Source organism: Sturnus vulgaris, chromosome 6 (assembly GCF_052056855.1).
Source record: "Sturnus vulgaris isolate bStuVul1 chromosome 6, bStuVul1.hap1, whole genome shotgun sequence".
Classification (NCBI taxonomy): Eukaryota; Metazoa; Chordata; class Aves; order Passeriformes; family Sturnidae; genus Sturnus; species Sturnus vulgaris.
In genome coordinates, this window is record NC_142248.1 from 38896794 (window position 1) to 38922453 (window position 25660).

At 41.6% G+C, this 25660-nt stretch overlaps 2 protein-coding genes across 7 annotated transcripts; one reads left to right on the plus strand and one right to left on the minus strand.

The window, feature by feature from the left end:
• Positions 1 to 856: 856 nt before the first annotated feature.
• XRCC3 (X-ray repair cross complementing 3) lies at positions 857 to 11213 on the minus strand. 4 transcript variants are annotated; one of them, XM_014871893.2, is made up of 8 exons: positions 10677 to 11213; positions 9250 to 9362; positions 8758 to 8895; positions 7635 to 7847; positions 5645 to 5799; positions 4856 to 5068; positions 3798 to 3844; positions 857 to 2756 (listed from the first exon to the last, which is right to left on the minus strand). In XM_014871893.2, exons 2-8 carry the CDS (start codon positions 9302 to 9304, stop codon positions 2534 to 2536), a joined length of 1044 nt encoding a protein of 347 aa, XP_014727379.1. In that variant the 5' UTR covers positions 9305 to 9362; positions 10677 to 11213; the 3' UTR covers positions 857 to 2533. The 4 variants fall into 4 exon arrangements, with proteins under 4 accessions (XP_014727379.1, XP_088022704.1, XP_088022703.1 ...); XM_088166578.1 differs by having other exon boundaries at positions 10745 to 11191; XM_088166577.1 differs by having other exon boundaries at positions 4856 to 5086; positions 10745 to 11191.
• Positions 11071 to 25551, plus strand: ZFYVE21 (zinc finger FYVE-type containing 21). Of its 3 annotated transcripts, XM_014871884.2 has the most exons (8): positions 11369 to 11530; positions 17790 to 17840; positions 19150 to 19318; positions 21043 to 21118; positions 21482 to 21573; positions 22376 to 22429; positions 23869 to 24011; positions 24808 to 25551. In XM_014871884.2, the coding sequence occupies exons 1-8, from the start codon at positions 11408 to 11410 to the stop codon at positions 24841 to 24843; spliced, it is 744 nt and encodes a 247-aa protein (XP_014727370.1). In that variant the 5' UTR covers positions 11369 to 11407; the 3' UTR covers positions 24844 to 25551. The 3 variants fall into 3 exon arrangements, with proteins under 3 accessions (XP_014727371.1, XP_014727370.1, XP_088022705.1); XM_014871885.2 differs by lacking the exon at positions 22376 to 22429 and having other exon boundaries at positions 11071 to 11530; XM_088166579.1 differs by lacking the exon at positions 11369 to 11530 and having other exon boundaries at positions 17682 to 17840.
• Positions 25552 to 25660: the final 109 nt, after the last annotated feature.

The following is a 25660-nucleotide window of genomic DNA, read 5'->3' on the forward strand; positions in this document are numbered from 1 at the left end:
TCTTAAATTGCATTTATTAAAATTTAAGCACATGTCAACACTTTTGACACAAGGCTTCAGTAGACAGGTGCTGTGTCTGGTTCCCATGAGGGTTTGCAGCCTCAAAGCTGCACTTGGGTCAGATGGACATCCTGGGCTGTGCCTGGGGGTGGGACTGAGGCACGGGGTAGGAACTGGAGTGACTGAGTGAAGCTGAGCTTCAATGGGACTCAGCTGGATTTGAGATTTCAGGGTTTGTGTGTGCTCATGAGCCAGGAGACAAACTGTCATGTTCTCTGACTCAGCTGGAGAGAAATAACAACAAACCAACAGGATAATGACAGAACACTTGAGCAGGTAAAATGTTACTTCTGTTTGTTGGTAAAAGTGTTTTTCACCAGGTAAACTGGAACTTTGATTACAGACTCATCTGTGACTTTTAACACTTCAGAGCCATTCCTGCAAGCAGTCAAGTTGCAAAAAAGAGTGATCAAAATCTTATAGACTGAACCTTCAGAGGTTTCACAGTGTTTTGGACGTGGCTCACAGCAAGGCAAACTCCTGGGATTGGAGCCCAGGATTTGATGAGGTTTTTCTGTAAATGAATACCAGGGTAGGGTTTGATGACTCTCATTAATCAGCTACATCTGTCTGTGGCTGCTTTTCCCAGTCAGCACAATGGGATGAACATTACCTTGGCTGCAGTTCCTGTCCACATACACAGGGCAGGAAGAGAACTGGAGTGTTACTTGTGCTGTATTAGTTGATCTTTCTTGAAGTTGTTATGAGGAGGCACAGAAGGTAAGGGTTTGAAGAAGGAGGTGGCCCTGTCTCTGAGCTGTGGAACTCTCACTTTTTCTCTAGAGTACACAAAGGCTTCTAAGCTTCATGGTTGGATTTTATTAAAAAATGCTGTGCAGTCATTTCCAAGTACAGAGAATTAAGACATTTTAGAAAAATAATTTGGACACAATTTGTGCTCTTTGCACATGGGCCCCTGAGACATCTGAAAGGGTTGCAGAAGGCCCTGAAAGCAGCTCATCCTTTCTGCTTGCTTATGGTCTCCTTCCTTCAGCTCCAAGCTGTGCCTGTTCTCCCCTGGCAGGATCTCTTTTCCTTGAGTCATACTCAGTTGTCCCTTGAGCACTCTACCACAGTTGCAGCTGAGGCAGTTTACAGCCAGCCAAAACTTTTCCTTTCAGCTGCCCAGCTTCATGCTTCCACATGAAAAGATGGATGAATGTCCTGAAGGAGCGTGACTGGTGAAAGGCAGAGGAAGCGGCTGTTTCACAAACACAGGGTTCCTTGGCCAAAAGACAGACCTAGGCACTGTCAGTTCACAAAAACATGGAGTTCTTGTCTGGGCCAGCAGCAGGAGGAGGGAAAACATGAGAGCTTGGTGAGCGTGTGAAACCAGTGAGCATCACTCACTGATAGGAGCAGGCACCCACAGAACAGAGGCCTTTGGACAGTGTAACTTCACCTGGCTTGCTTTCACATGGAACAGAGCAATGGAAAAACTTAGCCATAGGAAGAGTGGATGTTATGGCAGTGGTCTGAGGATAGCAGAAAAATGTGACAAACAGCACAAAGACGGGAAGAAAGCTGTAAATGAACAACAAAAATCACCTGAGAAGAACACTCGCATCTGAATGGATGAAAAAAGCTGAAGGTGCCCTTCAGGATCACAGGTGAGCTGAGAGCCCGGCAGTAGGGACACAGGACATGAGAGGCAGCAATCCAGAGGCCAAGAAGAATGCTGATCCAGCAAACACACAGGGCAGAGCATCAGGAAGAACAGAGACCTTGCCCTGAGGCTACACAGCTTCAGCAATGGGCAAAGAAAACAAGGGGATGGGGGATGTGGTTTGCTGTCCTTCAAATGAAAGAGGCTAAAGAGCTTTTGCTATGAAGTGAAGGGACTGGAAAGCAGGAAAAGAGTGGAAGTGAACCATTAGAATAATTTTTTAGAGTGCTATGAAGCCAGATACCCTCATTTAGTACAAAGGCATTGCCATTTTAATTTTCTTACAGTAAGGTGTTAAATACCTTTATGGTATTATTTTCTTTAAAATTTTAATAACAAGTGGTTTTAAAATAGGACAGCTGCTTTGTGACAAAGAATGGCTATCTTTCATTGGCAGCATGAGACCCAGAACCAGCAGCAGGCAATATAAACTGGTTCAATTTCAAGTCCCTTTGGGTCTGGAAACAGATAAATGCTGTTTCTAGATGAGCAGGCTATTAAAATAAAATTAGACATCAGGTCTCCCCCATCGTGGAGATTGCTACATCTCACTCCACTGGGCAGCTTCCACCAGCCCACAGCTTCCCTCTCTCTCAGAACCCTCAGAACTCTGCTCACAAGGAAAAGCTGAATATCCAAGTGTAAAAAGATCATCTTTCACAATGTAGACAAAGCTAAATGTAGTCATACCATTGTTCAAATACTTCAATTTCTCTCATCTAGGAAGAACTACATTTCACTGGTAATTCTTCCTGAAGCAAAGTTCTGGTACGTTTTTGGAGCAAGTTGCTTTGCTATGAAAAAGGGTTATTTTATTCCTTTTACACCTTCCAACTGTACTGTGTAGCAGCAAAAGGATGGAGGGAGATGAGGAGCAAACACTACACTCAAAGTCCTCACGCTTCCAGCGCTGTGTGATGCTGCTCCAGGTGAGGGGCCAGGCAGTGATGTCCGGCTGACCATCAGTCTCATCAGCAGCTGGTTGGACCAGGTTATTCCAAGTGCTGGAGTGACTCTGCTACCCACTATCCTGTAAAGGAAGTATTACACATTTCTGCATGCATGGATTTCATATGCAATACCTTCTATTTTAACAAAACTGCACTAGAAGACATAATTTACTGTTCTCTCAACGTGTATTGAAAATTATAGGTCTTTGAAGACAGAGGTGACAGGGTTTACTCTACAGGGAGAACCTAAATTCTCCCTTTAGCAAGGAAACAGCTGCAAGAGAAGTGCTTCTATACAGAACAGCTGTCATTCTTTCAACTACAGCCAGGGGGAATACCTCCCTCCGTCTGGACAGGCCTCTCTTGCAACAGGAAAACCACAATAGAAAAATGGTTGAACTTTTAATATTTGAAGTGTGTAAGTGTTAGCCTTGGATTCCATTTGCAGGTATGTTTAGAAATGTTGGGTAAACAGAACACTGTGTATGTATGAATTTCAACCCAATGTTTAAAACAACTTTTTTCCCCCAGGAAAAAGTGCAATTTCTCCAGTAAAAGATAACCAGGCAAAAAAATAATAATTGAACCTTATCTTTGTTCTGTGTCAGGTTCAGAATCTGAAGGACGCAGTGAACTTCTCACAAACACCCATTTATGTAGCAGCCAGCTTATGCAGTAAATCAAGGTCATAGTTAGGATTCAAACAACAAATTCATACATTTGAATCTTGTTAATACCTTTGTGTCAAAAGTTACTACTTTGGGTTTTTTCTTAGCTCACTAACAAAGCCAGCTGCTAGGGCTTGGTTGCTATATCTTTTAAGCAGACTGAAGATGCACTCAGTTATATCAGGAACAAGACAAGATGCAAAAATTCTCTCATGTAAGCAGGTACTCAAGCCATTAACTCCAAGGAATTTTTCCTGCTAACTTGTGATTAGGGATCACAATGTAAATGTATATGACACTTTTTTCCCTTTGCAGCATGAGTTAGTGCTGATCTCCAGTAAATTCAGTATTGCTGGGTAAATGCCCCACTGCTCTTCACATGATCTTGTAGCTTACCCTGGACTGACACTGGTTCAGAACTGCAGTGTTTGTCACACTGTGTGGATGACTCACCTACAACTGCACTGAGCAGCTTCTGACTCGCTCACTGCATCCGTCACCTGAAGCACAAAAACAAGGTTTGCAGCTGACCTGGGGTTCTGGGTTTGTATTTAGCAAAGCAGGAGGGCAGGGAAGGGAGCCAAGGCAAGAAAATCCAAGTTATCAGAGCATATATTAAGCCAAGTTAGAAAACACTTATTCTTTCAAGGCAAACTAAAGTGGATTTGGGAATTACAAGCAAATTACAGTGTTAGAACTAATTAGCAACCTACAGTTTACATTAATTAAACTACTTCTAGATGCTTTGTTAAAAAAAACCCCAAACCACAAACTCCCCACATTCACAAAATTGTTCCAGTGCTGTAGCTGGAGATAAAAAGTACAAAAGCTCAGATCTCCCAAAAGTTCTCAACGATTTCACTACCTTTGAAGTTTGAAGTTTTTTGGTGGCCTGCCTTACCCTTTCCCAAAGCCACATTTGGAGTGTGAATGCTTCACCTCTGGCATTCATTCAGATGCTCCTTCAGTTTGTGAGGGGACTAAGAGCATTGTCTTGCCTTGTTTTCTCAAAAGAATACTCTTTGTGACCAGTATCAGTGTGGCCTTGTTTTGGTCCAGCTCAATCAGTGCATGCACTTTAGTGCTTCAGTAATCTCAGCAGTTACACAAAAATGCTAACTTCCACGGAAATGCAGCAAAGTCCCTGGTGCTTCACTGTCTCCTGGAATATAATTGTGCCTGCAGAGCTCTCAGAGCAATCCTGCTGGCAATGGCATTTGAAGCCAGTGAAAAGAAAGAGCTCTGTTATTTTGCCTTGATGCTCTGTGCAGCTGCTATACATACCTATTTCTGTTAGCTTTAGTGGACAACTTTTGAGAACATTAACAGCCTATAAAAGCTTAAATAATAAACTTTGAGTAATTAACATTTACTGTAGTACATCAGTTTAAGGAAGCTTCAGTTTCCATCAGTCAGCTGCTGACAGTGGTAAATTTACACAGATTGCTCCATCACCCTCCAGCCATTTATTAAACAGTCTCTATAGAATAAGAAGCAATTTGATATCATACCTGGTTAATGCACATGATGGGAGTCCTGAACCTGGTGCTCAGGCTGTGAAGCTGTGCCCCAAAGGTCTGCAAGTAGCGAGCCTTCAGAGCAGACTGGGCAGGGCCGAACTCGCAGCGGAACAGGGCGGCGATGGAGTCGATGACCACGAGCCGTGCCATGCCCCGAGCCAGCAGCAGGGACAGTCTCTTCGTGATGCACTGCTGGAAGGTGTCCTGCCACACACACAGACACTGACACAGGGCAAAGAACCCTGCTGGGACAGCAAAAGACTGAACTACAGCAACCACCACTGCAGCACGAGCTCAAGGAGTTTCAAATCGTGAAGGCAGCTGGTGGGTGTCTAAGTCTCACCAGTAACCACATCTGGTGGTTTTACTGAGGATAAAACTCAAGGGACAAAACTGTAACCTGCATTTATTTATCTGCAGCTCTGACTTTAAAACCTCAAGGGTGTAGTACTACATGCCTGATCTGTTCCTGTTTTCATAAAGTAATATAAAGGGCTGGAATGGACCTTAAAAATCATCCAGTCCCAACCCCCTTGTCATGGGGGGGCTCCTATGAGGTCTCCATACAACCTCTTCTTCTCCAGGATGAACGGCCCCAACTTTCTCAGCCTGCCTGGGGAAGGAGTGGTTCTCACTGAAACACTCAGGACACGAGACTATCATTAAATGTTCCAAACCAGTTACAGACTGTGCTGCTCTTCAGCTAATGACCCTTTAACAGTAAAATACTGCCTCAAATCCATACTGATCAAGAAAAACATTCTTTGTGCTACTACTTACCAGGTCTGCTGCCTGCTCAACAAAAATACTGTTTCCAAATCTGATCTTCTGTATGATTTCACGTGGAACATCTGCACGCAGTTTATGCTGTTGATCTATGAGCTGCTGCAAACGTTTGCTTGGGAACACATCTTCTGTACAAATGTAGACAGCTCCTGCAGCCCAGGAAACCACAGGGCTGTTACATACAGTTTTCCTAACAACACACAAACTACATGAGACATTTTGCACCTAAAAGCTACACATATGATCCTGGAAATTAATGTTGGGTTTGTTGGGGTTTTTTTCACAGCCATGTTGAATCAGTGATGAACAAAAACCCCAATCCTGTGAGTTCCCTGCAGTTGCCTGGTCCTTCCTTCAGCACCAGCTGGGACAACTGGATTTTGTATTCTCTACTGGGTGACCCTCACTGTGCACAGCTGTGGAGAACCTGATCACCTGCCCTTGGAGATCAGAAGTATCACAGTTTATCCAACCCACAAACAGAGTGACACTGCATAGTCTGCCTGGTTTGGTCAGAAATCCAAAACACAACACTATGAATTTCATGCTAAAAAACCTGTGCTAACTTGTGTTGAGACAACAGTTCCTAAGTAAAACATTCTGGCCTTCTCAGCTACCATTCTTATTTAAGCTGACTGCCTTTTGCACAATGTTGCTTTAATGCTGAAAGACAGGGATTTCTCTACCATGAATTGTTGGGCTCACAGAGAAATCATCTGCTTTCTGAAAACCAGACCTGCATTAAGCAGAATGTCACTTGTCCTCTCCTTGGTTTACTTAAAAAGGATGGAGTGTCCATTTTGTCAGATTTCATAGTCACTGGGGTTCTTCCAGATGCAGATTTCCATTTCTAGATAGATTGATGATCCATTGATTAAATAATTGTATTTTGATCCAGAGTAATTGCAGCATTCTGGACACTGAAAACAGTTACAGGTCCAACAAAACCCAAACAGAAATCAGCAATTTCATCAAATCTGTTATTCAGGCCAATAAATGTGTTATGCTGGTTGTTGACAAAAAAATACCACCAAAAAATCAACCAAACAGGAATAAAACCCACTAAAAGCCCTCAACCTCAAAAAGAACAAATTTTGATTCCTATGATCATAATCTGTCATGCACCAAACCAGTTTGTTACCAAGAATCAGTAGCAAACATTATTTTCTAATACAGAATTCTAATATGGATATTAATTTGTCCCATTATATTCATGTATTACTTATGAATATGGACATACAAAATAAATTCAGCCAACACACAAGTGAACACAACTGACATTCCTAGAACAGCAGCAAGATAACCTGGAGGCAAAGGAGGCCTTTGTTTACTTTCAGGATTTCTTTGCTGCCAACCTCCTTGCACTGAGACTTACAAACAAGAATAGGCCTAAATTTAATGAAGTAACTGTTTAAAGAAATGTATTTCAACATCACCACTTATGAGAAGGGAAGCTTCTAAGCAGTAAAAAAATGCAATGCAACATAATTTTAAATCAGTAGCAAAATCTTCCACTGGTAGTGCAGAGTTCTGCAAGAGTTTCTAAGCGTTGCTGTTCAAGTTTCCTAAAGGATAAAACTCCTCATATTTAACCTAAGCTTTAATTGCTATATTTCTCATGAGAGGCTCAACACAAGAGTGCCAAAAGGGTGTTGGGCACCTGCTTCTGTACCTCTGTTCTTTGATTTCAACACAAACAGGGAGAAGTGCAGGAGCATGGACAAAAATGTATTTGCATTCAAACTATGTGCAGCAGTTAGCAGCAGCACAAAAAAGAACAGAACAAAATATAATTGCTTCTGCTCTGATTAATGACATCATGTAATGTAAGCCATAGGCTACTCATAGCCCCTTAAGCAAGATCTAATTTGTGCAGTCCATGATTTTTCCACATGGATTGATACAGTTCAAGAAATTAGTAAGTTTTCCCTCAGTATGTTCCCCCAAATGGGAAATGAATCCATGTTTACAGTTCAGCACTTACCAGACTCTAATCCACCATACTTGTACGGATACTGCACACACAGGCACAGCTGCAAACAAATCTGAGTCTTCCCAGCAGAACTTTCCCCAGCAAGCTCTGTGATTCCCACTAAAGGAATGCCACCTTTTAGCAAATTGTCTAGCACTGAACATCCCAGGCTCAGCTTCTGGTGCTGGGAGGTGGAATGATCTTTATCTTGGTAGAGCTGAAGTGCTGCAGGATTTCGGAGTGTTTTTTAATGATTAAAAAGAAAAATGAAAGGAAAAAAGTAGTTTTATTTATTATTTTTCCAACACACAATGATACAAAATAGATGCCATATACAAGGTTAATACCTACAAGGGATGCTTTCTTTGTTCATGGAGAATTTTCCTAATTTAGCCTGGTCTTCCCCACCTCTTTCTCCCCATCAGACCTACTGCTAGATGTCTGTACAAAGATTGATAATTTACACTGAGTTCTTTCCTCCTCTCAAACTCTTCTTTTCCTGTCTCTGCCTCTAAGGTGTCCCTGAGGAAAGTAACACTCTGAGAGGATTTTGACAGCAAATGTTCAAGCATAGCAAATATGGAAATAGAAAGCTATAGCAGAGTATAAAACAGCAGAGCAGGCATCTGGTCAAAGCCTGAAGACACATGCAATCACAAGAAAATAGATTTTAAGTACAGAGTTGTCATTAAGAATTTGCACAGGAGGAGTTATTAGGTCCTGCTTGTTTTGGAATGAGATGTTTATGACAAATCAGTTTATGAAGCTTTTAATATACATATAAATTTTTCAACTAGTCTTAGTCCAAAAGGAGAATAGTGGGAGAGAGGAAGAGAGTGTGAAAGAAAAAGGAAATATTTTGTTCCTGTATTTAAGTGTTTCAGACTGGAGAAACATTTTGTCCTGTTTCAAGCAGGCTCAATCCTGGAAAATGACACTCATTCATTTCCATTCACCCTCAGGGGAGCTGTCTTTAGGACAGTTAAATAATTCACTACAGCATAATTAAAACACTTCCATTCTCATTTCAAACCTACATTACTGTAGGTCATTAAGGAGCCAGAACCATATTTTCTCCCAGTGACAATTATTTTGAGTTTAAGATAAAAGATGTTTTACGACCTGACTGCATTACCTGTGAGCATGCTGTTCCTTCTCAGGGTATGAGAGATTGTTTTCAGCAGGCACTGGATGTCTGCACTGGAGAGCTTCATCAATCTCTGCAAGTCTGCTCCAGAGAGGTTTAAAATCTCTTTTACTGATTTTATGTCAGCTGAAATAAGAGGAGTTTTTATAAATACTTTTGTCTGTCTTACTGTCAAAGTTTTCCCAATTTCTAATTCTCATATACTTGAGGTTTATCTATGCTGCATTCTTGTACAGTGGGGAGGCAACATTCACTTGGAATGTACCAACACAAGCTGTAAAATTGTTTGGAAAATTATTATTGAAGCATGGGCAAAACCCAACACTTTTAATTACTCAAAAAACTTCTTTATGAAATACTTAATTACAGTTCTAAAATGTTAGTGTCCATATGCCTGCTTATACCCACAAACACACAATTATGTCAAGGATGTCACTGTGGTGACAGATCTGTTAGTGAGACACTGGTAAATTAAATTACCTTTTTTCAGGGCAGCAATTGTTTTAGGGTTCAAGTCAAACTGGTCCCAATCCATCTCCTGACACAGCACAGCAATGAGCAGCACATCCCGTAATTATCTGTGATTAAAGTGGCTTTTATCACAGACACAGGCAAGAAAGAATAGGCATAAATCAGTGTCAAAAGTTTCCAGGACGTTTTTTTTCCATTTTAACAATATATTTATTAGTTATCTTAGAGACATAACAATTGTTCTGGGATTATTATTTTATTATGGGAATTATTGATACTATTATTATTTTATATATTGTTATTATTTTACTATGGGAAGAGTGTGGCCAGCAGGCTGAGGGAGAAGATCCCTCTCTACACAGCCCTAAGTGAGGCCACATCTGGAGTGCTGTGTTCAGTTCTGGGAAAGACTGGGAGCTACTGGAAAGGGCCCAGCAGAGGCCACAAAGGTGATGAGGGGTCTGGAGCATCTCTCTGATGAGGAGAGTCTGGAGAAGAGAAGACAGAGAGGAGGAGATCTCATCAATGCATATCAAGACCTCAAACGTGGGTGCCAAGAGGATGGTGCCAAACTCTCTTCAGTTTCACCTCAAGATGAAGAAGAACTCTGACACCCAGGGTGGCAGAGCACTGGAACAGCTGCCCAGGAAGGCCATGGAGTCTCCCTCTCTGGAGACATTCCAGACCCACCTGGACTCATTCCTATGTCACTCCTGTGTCACCTGCTTTAGGTGACCCTGCCTTGGCAGGGGGGTTGGGCTGGCTGGTCTCCCTTCCAACCCTGACTATTCTGTAATCCAGCCCTTTGGCAGAAGTCTTGTCTGATGGCTGTTTACATTGATCCTATTAAAGAATTCAACCAACAATCCCAGAGTTAAGAGCTATTGGTAGTTCTAATTGCCTGTAATTCTGCACAGTGCTTTTGCTCTGGACTGCAGCTCACAAACAAGCTGGGCAGTCAATTTATTTCTATCCTGTCAGTCTTCATACGAGGGTTTCATTTTCAAGCAGAAAAAAATCTCACACAAGAGCAATTTGGGATGACCCAGGATTATTGATGCATTGGACAGCCAAATATATATTTATTAGCTAAAAGCAAATTCAATATTAAATTGTAAAAATCTGTTTGTTTCTTGTAACGGCATTAAACAGCTCTTTTAATACTTTGGTCTAAAACACAGCAGTTTAGCACCATGGCTGCCTAGAAGAGTACTGTGAGGTTCTGAGCATTATTCTGATAAGCTTTATGAAGGATTACAGCAGACACCCAGGAGTTATATGAGAATACATGACTTTATGAACATTCCCTTTTTCAACATGGAGGGGAGAGGCTATAATGGGTCCTAATAACAGAATAAATCTAAGAGAGGCAAGTTACTTTTAAATAACACCCATTTAAAGCAACATCCTGAGAAGGTTTAGAAGCCGAAACTTACTAAAATCAATCATGATAACGATGACCCTTGACTGAAGGGCTCCAAACCATTGCGCACTCTCCACTTACAGGAAGCCGCTCCACGGATGAGGCACAGGGGAGAGCGAAACACCGGGAGAGGGTCACGGTGCAGCCGAGGGTGTCCCACAGACCCAGGGCGGACACACGGACATACGGACACACTGACACAGCGCGGGGCCGCCACAGGCCCCTCACGCCGTCACGAATCCCCCGCCGCCGCCACAGCCAATCAGCGAGCAGCTTTCCCGCGGCAGACCAATCAAAGCTCCCCTCAGCGACTGCCCCGGCAGAATAGCCAATGGCAGGGCGCCGCTAGTTCCCCTCCCGCTGGGCCGGCCGGGAGCGGCGGGGCCGGGCTGGGTCAGAGGCTCGGGCGGGCGCTGCGGCAGAGGCCGCGAGCTCTTTGTGGAGCCGCCCCTCTGCGGAGCCGCCCCTCGTGGCCGCGGGACCCGCGAATCGGTGTGGCGCTTCCGGGAACTCGGTGGACGCGGCTGTGGCGCCCGCGCCCTTCGCTTCCGGGGTTTGGAGCAGGAAGGAGGCGGGAATAGCACGCCAAGGGACACGGGATTGGCTGGCAGTCCCTTGGCGGGTGGGCGGGGCAGACGAATCTCTGCTTTCCATTGGTTGGGTGCCGTGTCCGTCGCGCAGCGCAGCGCGGCCATTGGGCGGCGGCCGTGCCCGTCCCGCGGCGGCGGCGGCGCGCGGGGGAAGATGTCGGGCGGCGACGCGAAGAAGCTGGTGCGCTCCCCCAGCGGGCTGCGCATGGTGCCCGAGCACCGCGCCGCCCGCAGCCCCTTCGGCCTCGACGAGCCGCCCTGGGTGCCCGACAAGGAGGTACCGCCGTGGGCAGCGCCGCCGCGCTTCCCTTTCCCCTTCCTTTCCTCCTTCCCTTTCCCTTCGCTTTTTAATTTCACTCAGATAATGGGTTAAAGGACGCATTCATGGGGCTGTCACTCCTTCTTCAGGGGCGTGCGGCCCCGTGGCGGAGATTTGCGAACGATTTGGTGGGCAGAAGTGTAGTGAACTGTGCAGCATTGCTTTAAATGTTTATAAATGTGGTTCTAGAGGCCGTGTAGGTTCAAAACTAATTGCATAAATTATTAAAGCAATAGGACTGAGTTAGAACAGCCCTTCTGGCTCCTGGTGTGAATGTTCGTAGTGTTAAACAGTCAGTGACAGTTCCGTCTGTTTCAGTTAACTTTGCTTTCAAGTACTTACCAAGTAAACAACGTGATGGTGATATTTTTAATTTCATGTAATGGGAGTTATTTGTTGTCGCTGCAGCCAGATGCACATACAACATAGAATCCATTGTTTGTTTATTTATTTATTGCCAGAGTTCTGTGGTGTGGACACACGCCAGTGTATTTAAATGTGACCGGAATGAAGATTTATTTTAGATGAGCCAGTGTGAATTTAAGCCGGGAGTCACCCAACAAAGCCGCGCTTTGGCAGATAGGGACGTGCTTGGTCTGTTTTGAATGGGAACACTGAGTCCTCCCTTGCTTAGGAATGAAGAAAAAAATTTTCTCCTCTTCCTGGTATCTCTTGAGGCAGAAAGTTCCGTGTAAAATAATAATAACAATGATAATTCTGGCGGCTCGCTCTGCCAGCACGGTTTGTGCAGCTCAGGCCAGCCTCTGCTGATATAAAGGGTGGGAGTCCTAAGTCACTTGATGGCTTGCCCAGAACAGCCTTTTTTTTGGAAAGTGAGTGTTCAGCTCGTTCTCAACAGGCGATCTGCTGCAGTACCTTGCGGGAATTTTCTCAGGTCAGTCTGTTCCATGCACAGAAAGCCTCCGGCCCCCAGCAGCAGCGGTTTCCTGCCTTACCCGGAGCCTGGCTAAGGTGAAATTTCGTGTCCTTTGCAGGACCGAGCTCCGCTGGCACCGCCTGTGCTCTGGGGTCTGGGTGTGTCTGGTGGGGCGAGCGCGGATCCCTGAGCTTGCAGCCAAGGCTGGGCACTGCTTGTGCAAGGGCTTTGCTTTGTGCTGCTCCTGCGGGAGTGGCTCCATCCCCTGCACTCACCTGGAATTCCCGACATCGTCTTCATCAGGGGTTATCCTTTGTGGAACAGTTCAGTTGAAATTAGTTTTGTCCCTGACCTCCCTTCGGAAGTGCAGTTTAGCCTGTCAGTATTCCGTGGTTACAGCAGACTTGTTTCATTAAGGAAAACAAAGTACCTCTAACGCAATTCTAATATGTACAGCCATCTTAATTCAACTAAAGATTGTTTGGGGATTGTGATAGCATTTATTTAAAGTAGATATATTATATATAAAGTTAGATATATTTAGAGAATTAAGTCTATATATTTTAGGTAAATCAGTCTGATGTGTGTTGTTAGTTTGAATTTTGTATTCCAGTTCTACTGTAGGTATTAATTCTCCTTAAAATTCAACTTTTCCCCTGTAGTCTGCTGGTTTATAGGCTGAGGGTGTTGAATTGTGACTGAATGTGCTCAGTGATATTTGCTATTGAGAGGAAGTGTGATAGAGGTAAATACTTAAAATGCATTTGTTAATGTAAGATTAAGAATATTAATTGTTATTTGCATTTGTGGCTAGTTATTTTACTAGCTTTCTGGAAGTACTTTAGAGGTCTGACATCCCTTTGGTTAACAATTGCAAAATATGTTACAAACTTTTTCCTTAAATAATGTAGGTATGTGACACACAGGTAAGCTTATAAATTCCATGTTTTTGTTAAGAACAATTAAATTTAAAGAGACGGGGTTATCTAGGCAATGAATTAGTTGAGAATGCTTATTCTTCTTACTGTGTCAGACATAATTAAAGTGTCTGTGTCCAAGACGAGACCTTGAGTGGTATTAACAAATGCGGATCTGGCTTTTCAAATCCATTGGCTTTTGCTGTGCAGCCAGTAACTCTCACAAATCCAGTAGCTTTATTTTTCTTATGTGAGAAATGTCAACTGGCTTATTTTTTTTAAATTAAGGCCACCTAAGAATTATGGCAGTTGGTTTTGTGCAGCTTATACAGCATTGAAATATAATTCAGTTTTTAATTTTTATGTTGTAAGATTATACAATCTTAAAATATCAGTTACTATGAACAATTTGAAATGCAAGGCTGAAGCAGGACTACTGAAAACTTTACTTTTGGTAATCTTATTTGTAATCCAGGTAATGAGGGGGATTTATGAAAGTCTGTGCTGAGCATCATTAAACTCGAGACAGAGCTTAAAATGTTGATCTCTGCATATGCCTTGCCTGACTCAGAATTTCTTTGTTAATCACCAACAGAGCTTAATTGATGATATTTCTGTTAAGGAAATCTTGGGCTAGAAGTTGAGTAAAATGTGTCAGTTTGCCTGCAGAAGTGGCCAAACCTCGTGATATCCAGCTGTGCACCAGATGTTTCCGTGGCTGAGGAACACTGTGTGGCAGGGTTCCCTGGGCTCTCCGTGGCTGCAGAAGGGAACTGAGCTGAGCTTTCCTTGGCTGGCTCCTCTCTTGGCTCAGGCTCTTGGAGAGGCACTGGTTGTGTGGCAGAGCTGCCCTTGGGCTCCTGGCAAACTCCAGGCTCAGGCAGTGTCAGAGAGCACCAGGAGCTGTGTCTGCCCTGTGTTTGCATCCTGCCCTTTCCCCCTCTGGCTTCAGCTGCCGTGGCAGCTTTTTTTTGTGCTCCGGGTGGGATTTCCCGAGTTCTCATTTGCAAAGGTTCACTGTGTTAAGGTGTGTCAGGATTCCTTACGGGTTTATATCTTCAAAAGGGCAGAGCAGTCGTTGGTTGCTGTAAAGTTATTTATTGTAAAGGCACATCAGTCTCAAAAGACAAGGAGTCCCAAGTGTTCAAGTCCATGCTAAAAGCTTTGGGCACAGAGTCCCGAGTATCAGTCAAGTCCCGGCTGGAGGAAGAAGCAGCTCCTGGTGCAAAGCCCTGAGAAGGCGAAGTTGCAGCAGCAGCTCCTCTCTTCCTCCAGATGATGATGATGGTGCTGAGGAGAAAGGAGAGAGAATCTCTCCCCAGTGCATGGATTCTTACTTACAAATTACCCAGTAAGCTAAAAACACGAATCTGAAGCATTTCTTCTAAACCTGTTAGAATTTTGGTTCTATAATACGAAAGTTTACACATAACTTGTGCATATAGCCTATCTGCTCTATCTGAAGAATGTAAGCAATATTCTTACTATATTTTTATTATCTCTAGAACTATGTTTTTGAGCTCTCACTGAACTTTTCACACTCGATTCTAAGGCTTTTGCTTTTTAAGGCACTTAAAACATATTCTTACTTATGAAACTAACTTACTTAAAACTTAAGCTTACACATCTATTTCATGTCTGTGTGGCTTAATATATTTTAATTTCTCTAAAGGTTTTTAATTCTTGCCTTGTGTTCTCTCTCTGAGGGACTCAGGGCTCTATTTTCACATTCCAACAAAGGAGCTCAGCCAGGTGTTCCCATGCATCACTTCTTGAATCATTCTGTTATTATTTATGCAGATAAAGTATGTGAAGTGTAACTATAGATTCCTGTCCATCCGTGGGATTTTCACCTCTGGCTGGATCCATGGAATTATGGAAATAAGTTATCACACTTGAGCAAACCCATGAGAAGCTTGCAGTGAAGCAGCTCTCTGTAATTTAAATTAATGCCAAGATCCAACAGCTGTTGGATGTTCTTCCATTTTCTTCTTGCTAGATGAAGTAATCTGATACTGCTCTTGGTGGTTGCATATGAAATGAATGTACTTGTGACATGAATTCTTATTTAATTTCTTGCTTCACATCTTTTTGTTTGAAGACACGAGAAGTAACTTGGACATTGTGCTTCCTTCTCTGTTAATGTGATAAAACCCCTCCAAGCAATAAAGCTTAATTCAGTACTAGTCACTCTGTAATTATGTCAGTGTATGGATGAATAGGAAGAATTCATCTTTCAAGATGTTCTCAATAAGTATCTTGTCCCAGGCAAGGTAGAAGTTGACATTATGCAGATGGTTCACTTGGTTCTGGTTACTTAAAGGAGAAATACCTCAAAGGAGCAGTATCTTGAGCTTGCTTGTGTCAGAACATTTTCCTGGGAAAATCCCATTTTGCAATGCAAAGGTGCACCTTGACTTGTGATTTATTTAGGACTGCTCTTTGAATCAGGCAGGGGGAATTCAGAAATATTTTTCTATCGTTTGTGTTATGTAAGAGGATGGATAATTTTGTTCCTTCCTAAAAACCACTTTTATGTTTAGCATAACATTCTGTATGAAATCTATGTAGGACAGTATTTAGAAGAGTTTGGGTTTGATCATTTTTTCCCTCTAGCTGGTGACTTGTGCTTTCTGCATTTTGGCCAAAAACAAATAAACATAAAACCCCAAGTCCCAACCTCCCTAAAAACCCAGTCCAGGTCAATGAAAAAAACCTCACCACCACCAAAACCCAACCAGAAAAACCCCAAATATTTTCATAAAGAAAATTAATTCGAACTCAGGTAAATTCAGGGCATACCAAAATTATTGCCAGGTCCAGCTCCCAGGCAAGCTATTGAACTACAAGTCAAAAATTAAAACATCAAGGTAGAGCAGAACAGGATAGTATCTGTAGAGTTCTACTTGTTACAGAGGTGAAACCTGGTGTATGCTGAAATTGCTTCATGCTGAACATTATTTATCAGTGAGTGTTGAAATCACCTTTTCTGCAGCCATTGTGAAAAGATGTGTTTGGATGCCGTAGTTCAGTGTTGTTTAAAACAATCCGGGAATACTTCTAGTGCTCTTTTGTGTGGGATTTAAAAACAGCTTGTAAGAAATTGTAACAAATTCTCCAGGTTGTAACAATTGTAACAAATGCTGCAAGTAGGTGTTCGTTCCACTGCAGTGACTGCCATTACCGTCTAATGTGTTAAATGTCTGTTTAGACAGCAGAGCCTTTCATATAAACTATTGCCAACTATTAACAAGCTTACACTTCAAAAGAACATGAAAAATTTCTGGAGAATTTTTAATTCAGCTGCTGTACTATTTTCTTGGCTGCAGCTGTTGAACCTGTGACAGTGATTGAGTATCTGCTGGAGCAAAAGTCTCTGAATAGAAGCTTTTGTAACCTGTAAAGGGTTAAGTATTTGAAATGTGTTAATTAAAGGCAAAGGATGATTACTGTGTGCTTAGCAAATAGCACCTGCTCGTTTAGGGCATGTGTTTAAGAGGACATTCTGCTGTAGTCTGAGATAGTCTGGTTTGAGGAGTTTTGGTTTCTAGAGTTACAAAACTTACTCCTGGGTGAGATGTCAGGCATAATTTTGCATTAATATTTGCAAGTAAATATAGGAAAAATTGCATTATAAGCCTCAGACACTGGGGTTTGATATGGTAGATAAAAATATGTAAAGTTTTGTTGAAAATCCATTGACCTAAGGGCTGGGTATTGGCCCTTTAGTAGGTGACTTTCTATACAGAAAATTTTGATTGTCCAGCAGTCACTGATCACTTCTGGTTGTTAATACAGGCAAAACTGTTACCCCTTAAACTCTACTTAGTTGCAAGGGAGAAACTCCTTCAATTTTTTTCTGTCATTTTTTTGAAAGGAGTGTGGGTGTAAGTTTGTTTTAGGAAAGAGATATTTCAGCAAGTGACTTTTTGTAGCTGGAATAAACATTAGGTCTTGGTGGTTTGGAAGAAAACCAAATATCTCTTAGCATGTTTCAAAAATGTGTGAGTATTGAGAGGATTAAATTGTGTAAACAATGTTTTGGCAAGTCAGCAGAGCATCGTAGTAGAGTAAAGTGAGGACAACTTACAGAAAAACAGTTGACTCTGGAATATAGGACTGTCTGGATAGCCAAACATTATCAAGAATGGTAAGTAATTCTGAGATGTAGTTGTCTGCTGGCAGGATACACTATTCATTAGGGGGAAGTTTGGCAGCTTTTTTTGTTTTGCAAATGGGAATGACATTATTTTACTACATCAATATTAAATGAAAGCTATCCATGGGTGAAAAGATAAAGGATGGAAATTTGTTGGAGGTGTTTCTTTATAGGGCATAATATAAAGCTCGTTCTTCATATACGATAGTAGAATTAAAGGTTTAAAAAAATTGTAGGCTAATCTTAATTTTTACTGTTTTCTAGTGCCCAAGATGTATGCAGTGTGATACAAAATTTGACTTCATAACTAGAAAGGTAAGAGAAATCAATGAAATATGAAGAGTAAGTAAAATGGACATCTCTTGAAAAGTAAACCAGGATTTGTCTTGAGTTTGGAAGAGAGAAATTCCAATAAAGTAGAAAGTGTAAGCTACATAATTAGGTTTACTGGATGAAAACATTAGCATTAAATTAAGTTTATTAATGGTAAGAGATCACTGTGTAATGCAGACTGGTGTGCAGAGTATGATACGGAGAATTCTGCAAAGCACCCTCCCAGAGAAGGCCAGCAGTGATTTTTAGGAAGGAACATCATTCCTTTGTATAATTATATTGACACTTTGTTAGCACAGGCTCATGAAAGTGAAAAAAGATGTGGGACTTGTAGTGCAGTGACATAGTTCATATTTTTTAATTTAATTGTTTGGAGGGAGAGGGAAGGAGAAATTTTAAACCAGATACACTTAGATGTTATACCAGATGACATGCTGCTGTGTTTCCCCTGTGTTAGCTGTGGGAAGCAATTGGAGGGAGCTCTGAAAAATAGATACTCCAGAGAATTTTGCAGAACGTTTGGAAGGAAAGCCTAACACTGACCAAAACTGCAGTGTTATCAGTTCCTTGTATCAAACTTCCAGTCTTACTTTGAGCCACAGATTAGTTCCTGCTTGCCTGGGAGTACTTGTTCTATCATGAGAACTTGCACCAGGAAGATCTGCTGGCACTGTCACACCCCAGCAGTGATCTGGAGCACAGGCCACTGGTTGCAGATTCAGAGGCTGTGAAACACACTGCAATACTTGTTCTGGTTTTGCAACTTCACTGGATTTGTGTTGTGCTGCCTCATACCTCTGATAATAGGAATAGCTTTAGGTTTTAAGTATGAAAATTCTTGTATTTTTTCCTTGGGAGAAACTTGAGAATAAGTTTTAAAAGAAAAAAATAGAATTTTCAGTTGAAGAAGAATAGAAGCTTCAGTTGAAGTTCTCCAAGATCTTTTCTCAGAAATGGGAAGGGACCTGGAAACCACTCTTCTCATGATTTTTTATTGACAGGGAGGTGAAGGATTTACTGGACACCAGAGAAGCCCTTTCCTGTCTTTTCTGCTTCAGAAGCATCTTTACAGAGTGCCAGCAAAGGCTTTGAGTGCTGCTGTTCGTATTATACTCAGTTCTTTGTGTCCAACCTTCAGGGATTCTTGTCTGCCACTGTAGCAGTTAATTTCTTCTGCCTGTCCCTCAACTCGCATATTTCACACCTGAGAAACTGCTGTAGTAACCTTACTGAATCATTCCCTACCAGTTTCCTTCGTCAATAAATAAAGGAAATGTTCTCTTGTGCTTAGCATCACTGCCGAAGGTGTGGGAAGTGTTTCTGTGACAAGTGCTGCAGTAAAAAAGTGCCTCTGCCTCGCATGTGCTTCGTGGACCCCGTGCGCCAGTGCGCGGAGTGTGCCCTGGTCTCGCAGAAGGAGACGGAGTTCTATGACAAACAGCTCAAAGTGCTCATGAATGGTAAGCACTCAGTGCTCACATGTGCTGCTTCTGTCTCGTTTGTATTCATTCAAACGTCAGTGAACAGCAAGAGCAATGCCTCTTGTCCAACAAGCTGCGGGTTTGTCTCCTCTTTGTCATGCCTCTTGAATTTCAGTTGATAATTTTGTGTTAGTGGTTTATTTAGAGAGAGGTTCACACTTCTTAGTCAATGTTTACACCTCTCAGTTTGTACTTCTTGGTCTTTTTGAAGAGTGATTTAATTAAAGACAACATTTTAATACCTGTGAGAACAGGTGTGTATGCAGTTGGCATTTTTCTTGAAATAATGCTTTTAATAATCCTTTAGCCATATTGCTGTTGCATTAAATAAGGATGAAAAATACTTTGGAGAAAGTTTTAATATTTTCAGACAAGACAGAGTGCTTGTTTCAAGCTTCATCTGAGAGCTTTGATCTTGTCCATGGCCTACAGCTGTGGTTGATGGCAGATCATCATGAGTACTCAGTTTTCCATAGGTTTAAACCTTCACACAATACAATAATTCATGTCCCAATTATATTAAGAAAGCTGAAACTTCAGTTTTTAAAATATTCTGTGATGCTTCAGTGCCTTTTGATGATCTCTCAGCATGATGCCAGTGTGCACAATGGGTAAGCTAAGCCCCATGTGTCATGGGCATGGATGTTCCTGGGGAGATCCTGGGTTCAGAAGGGAGTGTATTCATCCTGGAGCACATAAATGATTCTTCACTCTGCTTTGCCATGAGGGCATAGATGAGTTTTGAAATCACATCTTTTAAACGGAAGACTTCTTTTTAGAGCTCGTCCTGTTTGATTCATGTTCTGAAGTTGTTTCTGACTTGCTGCAGAGCCACAGATCATAGTCAGAGACACAGTGATGGTGGCTGTAATGTCCTTGTGCTGTAATGTCCTTCTCCAGCCTTGACGCTGCTGTCTCTGTCTCACTTCAGCAGCACGGGGTCTGTTCTGGGGCTCAGTGAGCCTGAGTGAACTGGGAAGTAATGAAGTGAAACTCTGGGGCAGCATGGTTCAGGTTGTGGAGATGGATTGCAGACCATCTGGCAGGGCTGGATGTTATTTTCATTTCCCAGGCCAGCAGTATTGGGATTAGGTAATACAGGGAGCATGAGGCATGGAGGAAGTAAAGGGGTCGGGCATGCAGGGCTGCTTGGAATTCTGAGTCACTTCTCTCATGTAGCAACAGTGACTTTCCCCATGCCAAAGCAGTTTTGAGGGGGAAGAAACACAACATGAAGGCTGAAGTTCATTGACCTCACAACAAGACTGAGCCAGCCTTCAGTAATGAAAAAGAGAAGTCTTTACAGTTTCTTAAGCATAGAACTGAAGGTCACATCCTGCAATTAAATTGTTATTTTTTAATACATAAACAATCATTTGTGTTACAGTGACCACAGAGGGTCTTTAATTGCCTGTCTTTGCCACCTCCAAATCTCTTCTCATTTTAAAAAGATTCTTCTTGGATTATAATCTGCATTTCTACACATGGGAGAAATTGCATAGCATATGTGAAAGGTCCTGTAAATCAGAACATAAAGATCAGCTTTTTATACTTGTTTTGCTGCTGTTAATCAGTTTAACATTTCAGTTATTCTCTTATTTCACTCAATGCAGTGTATTAGTAACCAAAGTTAGCTATTCTTTCTGATACTAGAATGTTGCTTCTTGAGTTCTGTATTAGAATACTAAAATGTTTCTTTCCAGGTGCTACATTCTTTGTAACTCTGGGAACATCTGATAAATCTGAGCTCATGGTTTGTCGACTTTCCAACAATCAGAGGTGAGAAAGGTTGATAGAAATTGCACTTGTAAACTGTAGCACTGTTGTACTTACAGCTCTATTATTACATAGTAACCTACATATAAGAGTAACATGCCCTGAGGATATTGGAGAGAGTAATCAGACTGAAAGGATAGATCCAACAATACTGGAATGTTTGAATTTACTAACAGTGTGGATCAGAATGTCTTAGAAGGGTGGAATTTCAATGAAAAGTAGTATTTTCTGTTTGATTTCAATCTGTCCTCACCCCAAAGAACACATAAACAGCATCACTGAGAGATTGTTTTATTTTTTCCTTTGATTTGGACTTGATATTGTAGAAAAAAAATTGAAAAAACCCCTTTTTTTTCTATTATGTAGATACCTGGTTTTGGATGGAGACAGCCATTATGAAATTGAAATTATACAGATTTCAACTGTTCAGATACTTACAGAGGGATTTACTCCTGGAGGTAAATTTTTCCTTTAATATAAATGAACTATAAAATCTGAAGCTGCAGTTATTGAGCAAGACTGAATGCTAGTACATTCAGTGTGTAACTGTTGGTTACAACTGCTCTCAGAATAGAGCAAAATCTGTGAGACCTTGTCCCATGTGGCTGCTGGGATTTGGGGGAACACCTAAAGATTGAGATGTTCCCCTACGGCCTTAATGTGGGAGAGCCTCTTGATAAACCTGAGTAAGGGTGGTTGTCATCTGTTCTCTGGGGTATATACAAATGTTTACTGATTTAAGAGTTCATAGGAGGGAGCTGTTAATTTTTGGTGGCTTCCATTTCAGAATCCAGCTGGGATTTTGCCTTGACTGGTACAAACATTGTTAACAGAAGGAAATGGGGGAGGGGGAGTAAGTAATTCAACTATGCTTTCTTATTTCATTCAAGATGAAGGGGTGGCCAAACAAAGCTGGTAACATCTAAACTGGAGTGCAGCAACTTACTGCCCCATCTCTTACCAGATTTTAGAGTATTTCAGGATGAACCTGAATATGATTTGACTGAAATGAGAACAAACAAGGTCAGGAATTTCAATAATTGTTCTTTATCAACACTTCTGTCACTGCTGGGTTTTTCTAATTGCACAGCCCATCTGTGCATTATTCAGCCAGTACAGCATGTTAACTTAAATAAACTTACCTTGGTATTCAAATCAACCAGGTGTATTGCTGAGTCACTTAATGCTTCTGTAATTCCTTGTTCACTACTCTTCTGACTGCTTTATCTCTTTTCTGCCTGCCTTCCTTCTTGATGGTAGAAAAAGATATTCACACTTACACCAGCCTTCTGGAGAGCCAGCCTGTTACTGAAGGTATCTGCAGTGCCGTTCAGCATGACTCACCCAAGCATGTCATGACCCCTTCACCTCTTCTCTGCAGTGCTGATTATTTGCTTGATCCATAATTGCTGTTCAACTTGAGTTATGTTCAAGTCTGACATGTATCTATTCCTTCCCATATGTCTGTTTAATAAATCAAGAGTGAATGTTTTGTAACATTCTGGAGAACTATGGCACTCAAGGCCTTCTTTAGATCAAAGTGCTGTTGTCCATGCTGGGAGAAGGGAAGATGAGAAATGGTATCTGCAGTAGTATAGAGAGTTACAGGTCACCTGCTTCAGCAGGTTGCTGAATTGGGTATACTAGAAATGAATATACTCCCTGTGTGCTTTGTGGAAAGGCTTTGCACTGAAACTGTTAATTAATGGCTTGCTTTTACACAACTTTAAAAGAAAGGCCTCTTTGTTACACAAGGTGTGTTCTATCTTAGCAATGCCAGACATGGGCAAACTGCTCAAGGCTGTAGGTGTGATTTCCACTGGTTTATCTTTCAGGAAACCCTTAATCCATTATTCTGACCAGTAGGTGCAGAGAAGCAATTGATGAAGTTGAATTTCCATTTATTCTAGCAGAGTAGAAAACAGCTCTTTTATAAACCCTGCTGTGGGCTTCTGATTGGATTAGGTGCATTAACAGCACTAACTAGATTTGAGTTTGGCTTAGATTGTGATTTGTTTCAGCTCTTCAGATATTGTAGTAACAGCCTCTGTGCAGATACTTCTAAAAAGAGCTTTGTAAAAAGTGTCCTATGTATGCTGGTGCTGTTCCTAGGGCTTAGTTTATGCTCCACTGCTGCAGGAAGTAATGACAGTAAAGTATCATTCTAAAAGTTTGTGTTTAATGTCTGTATTTTTGCTTTGGTTTATCTTCATCTCTTCAGCCTCAGTAAGAGAGATACAAAGATGTTGTCACAGCAGTGTCTTTGGTAGCAATTTCCTTCAGGAAGTAAATTATGTTGCCAGCTGTTCTCTAGCCTTATGTAAGCATCACTCCCAACCTTTGCCAGGTTTGGAGGGATTGCTGCCTGTTGTGCCAGACTGCATCCAGCAGGACCTTGCTTTGCCATCAGTCTAATTGGACCCTAAGCCCACTGACTGCAGGCTACTGTATGAAACTGTGATGTCAGTGTCTTAACATGGTGATAGTAAATCAGGAGGGTGTTCCAGGTGTGTGGCGTTACCTGATGGCTGGTGCAGGTTCTGCCTTGGTGCTTGGCAGAGAGAATGAAACAATATGAAGCTGCAGGTTCCACTGCCTGGCACTAGGAGCTGTGGTCATGAGCTCCTCGGATCCAGCAGCTGCTTGTGCTCTGAACTGAGCACGTTTCTCCAAACATGCTCATGAGCTGGAAAACGTTGTGTTACTTAGTTGGTAAAATCTGCTGCTGTTCTGGATGTTATTTCTCTTTTCAGGAGGCAACACTCGTGCCGTAGGAATGATCCTGCAGTACAAGGTACCAGGGTCAGAGGAGGTGACACAGATGAAGTTTACTGCTGGTGAAGACTTCAACTGTAACAAGAAGCTGTCAGCAGCCTGGCTGGCAGCTATGCATAAGGTAAGCAAAGCAGCCAAAACTTAGACGAGGATGAAGAAAATCTTCACATGGGGTGTTTACCAGCACCACAGAGAGCATTCAGCCTTAGGAGTATTTCTATTATTTTTTATTAGGGAATTCAGGGCCTTGTTGCTTAGAAACAAGCTATGGCTGGGTGTAATGAACATGACTTTAACTTTCTGCACAGAGACCTGAAGAATTTATGCACTCTGAAGGGTTTCCCAAGATCTTATGTATGTTAATAGATGAAAAGAACTAAGAATTTGGCTTTAAACTTCCTTGGATTTTGTGCACTATGAAATACTCTTTGGAACCTAAGTTCAGCTAATTGTTTTTGCTGCTTCATGAAGGTTCAAAGAAGTCATTGATTTTTGGAAATAGAAGACTTTAGTCTTTTGGTGCTAGGCCTGCATGGGTAATGAAACTGAAGGTTCATATTTCCTAAGTCAAAAGTTATGGTAGGAAAAACCAAAGCAACACTCCAATCAGTCACCTGATCAATTGCTGTAAAAATTACATAAATGTAATTTCTAATGTATATGGGCAGGTTTGTGGCTCTTTGCTGCTTTATTGCCATTTTAGAACACCCCAGGGACCTGTACCCTAGCTTTTACTTCCTATCACCATGAAAGTGCATTGAGCACTTCCTGAATGCTAATACATGCCTCAGATGGAGGAAAATAGAGGAAGAATTTAAAGTCCTGGATTTAAAGGAGGTTTTTTGGAAGGGTAGGAAGCAGATAAGGTGGCTGCAAGTGAAACTGCAGTTAACACCGACATTTTCCCTTTCTGTTAGGCAACAAAACTTCTCTATGAGTCTCGGGACCAGTGAGAACTGCAGATGTGGCCTCCTGAGGGCACACACAGACACCAGCCTCCACAGACCTGCCTCTCACTTTGTGCTGATTTGACAGCTGGAAATATTTGCTGTTCTTGACTTTCTCTCATTCCAGTGTGGTTCATTATGTAAGAACTGGCAAATGCAATGTGAGTATTTTTTTGAACCATGAGTATTCACGGTAGTGTGCAATATGTATACAGTTAATGCTTTAAACAGCCTCACCTTTTAAGACTTTGTATATTTTGTCAAGCCTTTACTGGCACTTAATATGAAAGTGACCTGCACTACAGCTAATGTACAGCACAACTTTTATAGTAACCATTATATATACTGTTTGCTACAGGAAGCAAACAAATGTGTATGTCTCTTCTGCAGAGAATAGCTTTTGGGTCTAGATCTCAGGTTTTTCCCTCTATCCAAATGTTTAAAATCAATGTAAAAAAAATATCTGCTTTAGATATGATTTTATAGAAATCATGTGGATTTTTTTAAACATTTAAATATTTCACCAAATACCACCAGATTTGACTTACATGAACTTGACCTTGAAACTTCTGTAATAAGCTTCCAGAATAATTTTTAGTTTTGTATTTTCTTTTTTGGTAACTAGCTTTTGTTAATCTAACTGTAATGCTATCTGAAATTGTATACAATTTAATGTACAAATATGAATAAATTAATTCACTTATTTAAAAAAAAGAGGTGCTATTTAATTTTGTAATATAAAACTTCTTTAGTAACGGCCACCATGGTCTCTGAACTCTGAAAAGTTTCACTTTTTCTAAAGAAAACACCAATTTTAGTTCTA

Excerpts from the sequence above, each read along its gene's own strand:
- XRCC3 (XM_088166577.1), bottom strand. The coding sequence starts at position 9,304 with ATGGATTGGGACCAGTTTGACTTGAACCCTAAAACAATTGCTGCCCTG. Across the intron at positions 5,087-5,644 it reads TTGAGCAGGCAGCAGACCTG|TGTCTGTGTGTGTGGCAGGA; the intron begins GTAAGTAGTAGC and ends GCCCTGTGTCAG. Across the intron at positions 2,757-3,797 it reads GCTGCTCAGTGCAGTTGTAG|GATAGTGGGTAGCAGAGTCA; the intron begins GTGAGTCATCCA and ends CTTCCTTTACAG.
- ZFYVE21 (XM_014871884.2), top strand. The coding sequence starts at position 11,408 with ATGTCGGGCGGCGACGCGAAGAAGCTGGTGCGCTCCCCCAGCGGGCTG. Across the intron at positions 17,841-19,149 it reads TTGACTTCATAACTAGAAAG|CATCACTGCCGAAGGTGTGG; the intron begins GTAAGAGAAATC and ends TCTTGTGCTTAG. Across the intron at positions 19,319-21,042 it reads GCTCAAAGTGCTCATGAATG|GTGCTACATTCTTTGTAACT; the intron begins GTAAGCACTCAG and ends GTTTCTTTCCAG.